This window comes from Silene latifolia, chromosome 4 (genome assembly GCF_048544455.1).
Source record: "Silene latifolia isolate original U9 population chromosome 4, ASM4854445v1, whole genome shotgun sequence".
NCBI lineage: Eukaryota > Viridiplantae > Streptophyta > Magnoliopsida > Caryophyllales > Caryophyllaceae > Silene > Silene latifolia.
Window position 1 is genome coordinate 38,792,488 of NC_133529.1, and position 10,279 is coordinate 38,802,766.

Below are 10,279 nucleotides of genomic sequence, written 5' to 3' on the forward strand. Positions count from 1 at the left end.
TTGCTTGGTGGATTGTCTTGATATTGGATTTTTCTAGTGGATAATATGTTAGTGAGACGGAGCTAGCGGCGTTGGTGGATGGTATTTGAAAGTGTATGGAGTTAGTGTTGATGCACTATAACTGGTGGATACGATATCATGAGCCATGTTGTGGAGGTAGGCATAGTTGGTGGATTTGGTGTTAAGAGTTCATGTTTTATAGGTTGGGTTGAACTTCGGGGACGAAGTTATTTTTAAGGAGGGAAGACTGTAATACTACGGTTTTTATATCTATGGTTACTCTATCGAGTGGCACTTACTCTGTCGAGTAAGTATATTTGGTTTACTTAAACAAGTTGTTTGCTGAAGGCTACTCGATCGAGTAAGTTGAGGACTCGATCGAGTAAGGGTCACTCAATCGAGTAAGTTACTTACTCGATCGAGTAAGTTGGTTTTACGGGTTGTTTTGACGGGTTTTGGTAGCAACGTGAGAAAGATATATAAACTTAATCCGTCGTTTTCTTTTTATTTTTACACTTTTATAAACTTTACAAAGATAAAACAAAGTTACGTTGCTTCTCTCTCTCTCTCTCATTGCTATCAGATCCTAAGGGCTAGAGTCGTCGGATCGTTGTGTTCTTTACGCCTTTGAGACCTTTTGTTACTTTAGTTGTAGTTTGGATTTAGAATAGTTGTACTTTACTTTACAGTTAGTTTTGTTGTAATCACTTAAACTTATCTATTAAAGTACGTTCTTTTATGGTCTATTTGATATCCATTGCCTCGGGTAACCGAGATGGTAGCACTTTCATGCATTGGGTGGTCTTGGTAAGGCACCTTGGTGTATTGGGGTGTTACAAAGTGTGGGTGAGAAATCTTCCTATACCAAATCATGTAGCGCGAATCGATCTGGGAAAAGGCATCAAAGTCCGGTTAAACCGGTCTCTCAAAACTATCTCGGCATCACTCAAACCCCACTCCAAATCAGGGGAATCTCCATAAGACAGCCTATAACCCAAGGCCGGCTTAACCAGATGATAGTCAACAGTCGGGAACCGCATAGGTATCGGGATAACCTGAACATACTCATACTGACGGAGACACCTATCAGGCTGGTACGGCTCTACTATATCCAGAAATATAATCAGGCCCGAGTAGAGCGAAATACGGCAAGCCTTCTGTGGACCAACATCGTAAGGGAGCCACGTGACGTGCTCCACCCTAAGCCTGTCCAACCTCTACCGGTGCTGCTCCATCAACCGAACATCTCCCCTAAACCTAGGAACCCGTGACCAAGCCTCGACAAGTGGTATCCCCTCGACACAATATCCGGAGTGTGGTCAGAACATGGGAAAGTACTCATATATCCAAGCCTGAAGCAACGGTAAACAACCGTTAACACCCTGGCCCTCCTTACACAAAGCCATCCCCAACTGTCTATACAAGTAGGCCAATGTCGCGGCCCCCCAAGCATAACTGCCGATATCAGACAACTGATCAAACAACGGCAACATATAGGCAATAACCATATCACCAGACTTGTCCGTGAACAAAGTTTGTCCTACCAACAACATCATGTAAGCCCTGAGCAAGTCATGTTGGTTACCCGTCTCCGCAAGCTCTATCAATTTCTTAATTGTCACTCCACCACCCTTGTAAAATGGTGGTTTCACATCTTTCACAGGCATACCAAAAAAGGCAGCCACCTTCCCCTTCATACCGATTTCCTCCCTCATAGGACCCTCCTCCATAACCCTCGTGCCATCCACCCGTATCCCAAGGATCTTCTCAACGTCGTGCAATAAGATAGTAATATCACCAAACGGCATATGAAAAGTCTTGGTGTCAGGCTGCCACCTCTCTACAAAAGCACTAATGAGGTTCTCATCCAAACCGGTCGTCAAAGAACGCCTCAAATGATCAAGGCCACTCTTACTAACTCTCTCAGAAACACCATCACGGACCTTCATCTTACTTATCTTCTCTAGAGCACCCGGGCTCTCGTAACACGTGATCCACAATCTCACGCTTCCCGGACCGGTCCAACTACTATAAGCTACGTGGCCACCAAAGCTACGTAGGACGCTAAGGACACTCGGACCACCCTCAACCGGAGCTGTAAGACGCCAAGATAGATCCGAAGTCTTTGTCTTCTTCCTCCCCGTGCTACTAGATGAACCATCACCAAGCGGCACATATCAATCTCTACCATCCCGTACCACCTTCTTAGGTGGTAGTACGGCGGCTTTCTCGTCAATAAAACGAGAGTCATCCTCCTCATCCTCATCATCATCATCCTCATGCTGAACCACATAGACAAAATGCTCCTCCTCCTCCTTAGCATCAGAATCGGCTACTGGCTCCCTAAAAAACTAACTTGGTAAATCAAGCTCGGTCATAACGGGCTCGGGAGCAGGGTCGGGAGAATAACGGATTTGGATGCCCCTACCCCTACCTCCCCGACCACGACGTGGCACTAACGGTAAGGGGATACGCCGCTTAGAGCCCGTCACTCTTCGGTCTCTCATACGGCCCAAGGAAGTCATAATGTAATCTTCGTTGTCCGACATCTGCATTTACGAGATTAAAACGTTAGATAACTAAAAATAAACAAGTTTTCATACAAAAAGAATATAAAATAACCAGCATTTAAATACTAAATTAACGGTCGAAATGTAATTAAACAGTCCAAATTAGAGATCGACGTTGAGTTTCAAAGTCCGAGCATGGCCAAGACAATGAAATTCAACGTCCTTAACCAAACTGGACGTAGAAACTGATAGTTCGTGCCAGTTATGGACTTGAACAGTGCACGTCTAGCCAGGTTTGGACGACTAAACTCAACGTCTGTCACCAAATTGGACATAGAATCTCCCTTCAGCCAAGCCGTTGGCATTCAACGTCCCTATCCATCCCGACTTCCTCCATTAAACCCGACTTCCAACTCGACAACAATAACAACACCAACAACAGATCCTTCAACAACAATAACAACAACAACAACAACAACAATTCGACTACAACAACGACAACAACAACAACAACAACAACAACAACAACAACAACAACAACAACAACAACAACAACAACAACAACAACAACAACAACAACAACAACAACAACAACAACAACAACAACAACAACAACAACAACAACAACAACAACAACAACAACAACAACAACAACAACAACAACAACAACAACAACAACAACAACAACAACAACAACAACAACAACAACAACAACAACAACAACAACAACAACAAGAGGGCAACTAATTAAAGCTAATTAAAACCATTTAAATAATTCAAATTAATCAATCTCAATCTAACAACAACTAATTCGACTACAACAACAACAAAAAGAGGGCAACTAATTAAAGCTAATTAAAACCATTTAAATAATTCAAATTAATCAATCTCAATCTAACAACAACTAATTCGACTACAACAACAACAAAAAGAGGGCAACAAATCGAATTCAACAGCATTATTAATTAAAATTATCCAATTGAATTTATAAAAACTAATTCTTAACTAATAAACAAAATAAATGGATGTGTATTATTTTACTTGTGGTGGTCGGTGTTGGTGGTGGGGTGTTGTTCGTTGGTAGTGGTGTTAATGATGCCCGACGGTGATGATGCGTGGTGGTGGTGGTTGTCGATTAAAAAGGAAAGTGCGAGAGATATAGCGAGGTGAGTGCCAGATGTGAGAGGGCAAGAACGACCGAGATGCGAGAGTGGTGAGTGCGGGGCGGGTCGGGTGTGGTGGTAGTAGTCGGAGGCGGCGATCTTTAGAGGGATACGGTGTCTTTGTTGGAATTTTGGTGGTTTTGGGTTGAAGGAGGAGTGTGAAAGAGAGATTAGAGGGAAATAGAGAGTTCAAGGGTAAGGGACGTCTTTTTTATGAAAAACGTCGACGACGTTTCGCAACCCGGAAAATAAGGGATAATTATTGATTAATATATTCGGAAAGAAAATAAAATAGTATCCAGAATGTTTCAGTTTATGCTCCTACCTATTATCTGCTTTTTTAATTTACCTAACTACCCGCCCTAATAAGAAAGAAGGACGGGATAAAGTATAAAGAGGGATATAAAATAATAGAAAAAATGATGTAAAAATGTCGACATTGGAGACGCATTCAAGCAAAGCTTTCTTTATCAAGAAATCCATACTAATTCTTACAAACATCAACTATGTCGACATTGTTGTTCATCATACATAAAATACCAAGCCAAGTCTCCACATGTTTCTTAGAGTTGTTTCTGTTCGAAAAGACTCTCATCCCTCTCTATCTTTCAATCCCCCTTAATCATCTCAATAATAATCCCCATTAATTATCACCACCGCTTTTAACTGCTTAATTCAATTCAATTGCATAATTCTTGATTCCTGTACAAACCAACCTTTCTTTTTTATTCTAATTCTAATATACCGTATACTACTGTGTATTATATATATTACCCACTTCACTTTTCTTCATTTCCTCCTCCTCTATGTCATCATTCTTTCAGGTTCGTGTCTACATTTTTTCAGTTTTTCTGCATGCCCAATTTTTATTTTTATTTTTATTTTTTTCGTGGCGATTCTTGAAATAAATAATAACGGGGCGTAGACGTAAATACTTACTACGCTCTACCACTAACAAGGGGGCGACTGCTAATTTCTTTGGCAAGATCCCCTCGTAACATAACCAAGGTTCTCCACTGGTATAAACCATATAAATTAGGAATTAGCATAAAGTTTGTGTCTTTGGTAATATATTATGGGATTATTTTTCTGGGTTTTGTTACTTGGTTAGTTAACTAAAATGGGTTTCTTTTTGCAGGAGTTTTTGTACCCTTTGCTCAGTATTGGACCCTTCAGAGAGAAGTTTAACATGGTATCAGGTAGTTTTATTTATTACTTTTACAGTCGGTCTCTCTTAACACGGATATAGATTAAAATGGGGTAAAATAGTTTCCCACTTGAATAGATGAGACAAGCTTTTTGCTTTTCCTTTAGGCATTACGCTTTACTTGACCCGTTTTAAGTATGACAAATATGCTCGTGTTAAACAATAATTTGTGCTACATTTATGTTTATGGGTTTTTCAGAAGAAAGGATCAGGCGATCATGAGGTTGTTTGATTAAAGTTTATAGTTTTGAGAGTTTATAATGTTGAATTGCGTGCTCGTGTTTATGTGTTCAATGGATTCCTTTTATGGGTAGATTTTTATCTTCTGTACACAAATTGGATGTTGCAGTAGTCTTGTTGATGAGAAATTGCTTCATTTTTGCCCATTCTCAAATTTGGATTTTATCAGCAAGTTTTCTTTTGTTGTTTTCTGTTGTATTATCTGAGTTATGTGGCCCCATTTCTTGGCCAATGAATTCCAAAAGTTGCGTTTAACAACAGACAAGTGGAATTACCTAATAATAATTCAGTCCTTTCCCTATATAAACACATGACTGAATGCTGTAGTAAGTCAGGGGCAATTAGTCTGTTACTACTGTTTTTCATTTATATCTTCCAATCTTTGTAAATCTAGGTGTCCTGCTGGTCCAGTTTCAAGAATCAATGTCTAATTCAACATGTAAGTTGGCAGAATCCGAGTTATGTCGAGATGACTCGGCTGCATTGGTTCTGAAACTCGTTGCGATTGGCTCAATTTTAGTCGCTGGTGCAATAGGAATTGCAATCCCATTGCTAGGCCGGAGGAAAAGCTTTCTTGCAACTGATGGGAATTTATTCATAGCCACCAAAGCGTTTGCGGCTGGTGTTATACTAGCCACTGCTTTTGTACATATGCTACCAGATGGTTCAAAGAATCTAAGCAACTTATGCTTGCCAAAAATCCCTTGGTCTAAGTTCCCATTCTCAGGGTTTTTTGCAATGTTAGCTGCATTATTGACTTTGATGTTGGATTTTGTGGGCACACAATGGTATGAGAGGAAGTCTGAGAAAGCAAAGAGGAAAGGAGGTGAGCTAGGTGATGAGCTTGGGCTCGATGGGTCACTTGACTCTATATCAGCAGCCGGGGTTTTGCCTGCAGACCGCACGGTGGTCAATGGTGGTGTATGTGGTGGTGGTGGTGGTGGTGGTGGTGGGGAGGAGAGTATTGTAGGGATGCATGCTCATGGCCATGGGAATGATGATGGTCATGGGCATGTGGTTGATGTCTATGATGATGGTCACGGTCACGGGCACTCTCATGGTCATAGCTTTGGCGGAGATAGTAGTGCACGGCATGTCGTCATTTCCCAGGTAATGCTTAATTCAAGATTAAAATCCTTTCGAATTTGAAATTCCCTTGTGTGAGTGACTTTATGCTACTTTGGAATTCCTTGATTGGTACAAGATAATGAGTCTATTGCGTTGGAAATTTAGAATCCTAGATTCTGATGTTATTATTTTTACTGCTCTATGCATCATTGAAACCAAGTTTCTTGCGTTCTTCTATTAATTCTCCTTGACATTGAAAGGCTTGATTTTTTGTTTGATTTGGTAAATTCCTACGATTAAAATTTATTTGACTTTCCTTGATCTGTTCATATTCTTTCTCCAAAGCCAGTAGAATGTTACCTGTTCAAAAGAATCTAGTAGGTACAAAGCCAGCTGGACATTTACGATATTGTCACGGCATATTTTTCATAATTTAGTAACTTTGTCACTTGTCAGCTCTTTCTGACTGAGTAAATTAATTCATATTTAAATATCTTTTCAAAATGAAATTTAAGCACTAGAAAACAATATAGGGTAGTGGGACATCATACTAATATCTTGATTCTGTGGTCTTTTGATCCTCTATAAAGGGCATTAGTTTCTTCCTTGTCCATTCGACTAAGTACTTCTTGCTCCGAAAAGTTTGTTCCGTAAATGATGCAATAACCAAGTCTCAAACATGGCCCCTTCACCACGTCTTGTGTAAAGAGATACTTATTCTAAAGTTGGGGGACTTTTCCTTCAATTTCATTCTAGTCTAAAGATTACATTAGTGGATGTAGTTTTGCCCATCTAGCATATGATTCTTTGAGCAAGTAACTTGAGAGAAAGAAAGTCATGTTTGGAATCACTGACTCCCTTTTTTGCGGAGGGTTTGAAATTGAAAGGAACTCAAGAATCAAGAGCACTAGATTACTTATGATCAGGGCGGATCTAGTTAGTAATGATGGGCTACAAACCAACCCATTTTCGTAGTTAAAATCTTATAGTTCATTAGATATTCAGCAAAATAGAATAGTGTAGTTGGTAAAAGGTGCTGCCATAAGGTTGTGGGATAATATGCTAGGCGCTGGTTCGATACCAACTGTTCTCAATTTTTGCTTATTTTTGTCCTTTCAATAATCTTTGTATTTAACTTGTGTTTTTTCCTATTTTTTTGTTGCTGCATTAATTAAATCGTAATAATATGGTCTTTGTTTGTAAAGAAAGTTACTGATAAAATACTTGCATCATTAAGTTGAATTCCAAAAAAGTTAGTATTAGTCACTTTAACAATTAAAAAAACACGAGTACTCCGTATTTCAAAAAGGTAGACGGGATCGTAAGATAAGATTGTTTGTTAATTTAATTTACTAAGCAACTATTAACAAAATTGTGGGTAGCATTGGAAAATATTTTTATACGAGTAAATAATTTTTAAAAACTTGCTCGGATATTTTTATAAGAAAAAATTAGTATCGTGTAATTCTAATTATAGTGGTTTTGCCATTGGTCAAGGCTACGACAATAAACTAAGTGTAGTTTACATACATACAACCATATAACTTCGCATGACATCTGACAACCGACTTCGACCTAGCCCTACATACTTTTAATTCCTGGATCCGCCTCTGCTTATGATGATTGTTCAGCTTTTCAATAATACACTGTTTGATTTATCGCCTTTGCTTTTTTTTTTTTATTAGTAAGAAATACTTCCTCCATTCAACTCCACTCTACATATTTCACTTTTATACACTATTCATAATTGTGTATTCAATTTCGATTTTCTCTCGATACGTAAGTGGAAATATATTCATGTGGGATCTTATTTGATTCGTCTTTACGAGTACATTAAAAATATCTAACTTTTATAATTTTTGCAAATACGTAGCTAATGATATTTAGCATGTAAAACACGCGTTGGCAAACGTGAAAATAGAAAGTGGTAGAGTGGAGTTGAATGGAGGAAGTATTACTCAATACTCCCTCCTATCCACTCTTTTCTTCCTTATTTCCTAAAACGGATTATTCAGGTTTTCTTCCCCTTTCCTTTTTGAGAAAGTTTTTATTAATATTATACTCTTACCTCTTTCCACTCATCAAACCCCACTATATACTTTATTAATATTTAATTCTAATTATTCCTACCTCTCTCCAATAACCAAACCCCACCCATCTCCTTTATTAATATTTAATCATAATTATTCATACCTCTCTCCAATTACCAAACCCCACTCATATATTTATCAATATTATACTCCCCACCCTTAATCTCCGTGCCCACTTCAAAGGGGAAAAAAAGGATGGATGGGAGGGAGTATTAATTAAGGGATGCCTAGAGGGTGACACCGCCCCTCTACAAAAAGACACGATTGACCCTATGCCAGAGTAGCTGTTGTCAATGGCTAGATAAGGGGGTCAATGTATGCAATGTTACCCTTGTGTCACGTAGACGCTGTTTTCAGATTATCTATAATGGAAATATGGAAATTGCGTTGAGAAATTACATCGGAGGATTGCTACTCTATTAGAAATAAGTGCAAACATCTATGTGACCCATTTAACTTTATTAGCAAAATTCTGAATCAAAGAATAGTAAGGTCTTGGCATATGAAATGAAAACTTATCCTTTATGGAAAAAAACTATGGAAAAAAACTATTAAGCTCTCAAAATATTTTTTTTTTTTTTTTTCGGGGATGGGAGTCGATGTCAAGTAATGATGCACTGATGCTGCAAACTTTTATGAGTTCGAGCTCTTATTTAAGTAAAGAGACACTTCTCCCATAATTACTCATCATTTAACTGTCTGTGCAGGTTTTGGAACTGGGAATCCTTTCACATTCTATTCTCATTGGGTTATCCCTTGGAGTGTCACACAGCCCTTGTACAATAAGACCGCTGGTTGCCGCCTTGTCCTTCCACCAATTCTTCGAGGGCTTTGCTCTTGGAGGATGCATAGCTCAGGCCCAATTCAAGAATTTGCACAGTATGGTAATGGCTTGCTTCTTTGCTCTAACAACCCCTGGGGGTATTGCCGTAGGCATAGGCCTAGCCTCATTCTACAATCCCGCTAGTCCAAGAGCCCTAGTAATTGAGGGAATCCTCGATTCCATGTCGGCCGGAATCCTTATCTATATGTCCTTGGTTGACTTAATTGCGGCTGACTTTATGAGTAAGAGAATGAGGTCTAACACGAGGCTCCAAGCTGTATCGTACTTTGCACTATTCTTGGGAGCCGCACTTATGTCTTCCCTTGCTGTCTGGTCGTAAAATTACTAAAAGAACCCTGGCTCTTAATTTGGTGTATATTTTCTGAGAGGGGAATAAAAACAATCTGCATATCCCGTCATTTTTTTCTGGCGGGCTGGAGACGGAAGTGCTCTCGGAGTATTAGTGTAGTTTACGAATGCTGGTGTTCTTAGGCTTAGACTTGGGTGCAAGGAGGTCGCTGGTTTTCGTAAGAAGGGGACAAAAGAAAAGTTAGAAACGAAAAAAGAGGCAAAACGAAAACGGTGTATGAGCTAGATATCATCATATTTGTATATATGCATCTTGATATCTATTCATTTTGATGACCTGTGTTTGCTTATGTTCTTTTCTCATTACATTACACTAAGAATGTAATATAATTAAATGTCGAATTAAACAAACGCACTCTTTCTATGTATCTGATCATATTCTGATGTACAGCTCCAGTTTTCATGATTAAACTGTGATCAAACTGTTTCAGCTGTCTTTGTATCATTCACTGGGAATTGCACAATCATATGCTCCAATTTGTGTTTGTCCATCAATGACGACTCCCCCCTTCCCCTCATCGTGGATCGTTATTTCATTAAACTTTGAAATCGTAAGACTCTGAGTTCGGAGCTTAAATGAAAAAGTACAAGAAACATACTTGTCTTTTATAAACATACTTGTCTTTTATAAAGTACGCCGTGTTGGACACCCGACACTCGTCGGACACGCGCCTAAACATGTTATAATTTAGACGAAGAATAAAATGTCAAAAGAGATTGATTAGAAAATGGGTTTGGATGGGAAATGAGAATTAGTTACAGACTTATAGTCAAGGTCAAACTTTACCCTCACTTATGTAAATTTAATA

At 38.9% G+C, this 10,279-nt stretch overlaps 1 protein-coding gene across 2 annotated transcripts; it reads left to right on the top strand.

The window, feature by feature from the left end:
* The first annotated feature begins 4,099 nt into the window (after positions 1–4,099).
* LOC141653445 (fe(2+) transport protein 3, chloroplastic-like) lies at positions 4,100–9,858 on the top strand. Of its 2 annotated transcripts, none has more exons than XM_074461212.1 (4): positions 4,100–4,497; positions 4,812–4,872; positions 5,515–6,230; positions 8,986–9,858. In XM_074461212.1, exons 1-4 carry the CDS (start codon positions 4,480–4,482, stop codon positions 9,439–9,441), a joined length of 1,251 nt encoding a protein of 416 aa, XP_074317313.1. In that variant the 5' UTR covers positions 4,100–4,479; the 3' UTR covers positions 9,442–9,858. The 2 variants fall into 2 exon arrangements, with proteins under 2 accessions (XP_074317313.1, XP_074317314.1); XM_074461213.1 differs by lacking the exon at positions 4,100–4,497 and adding an exon at positions 4,573–4,692.
* The last annotated feature ends 421 nt before the right edge of the window (positions 9,859–10,279 follow it).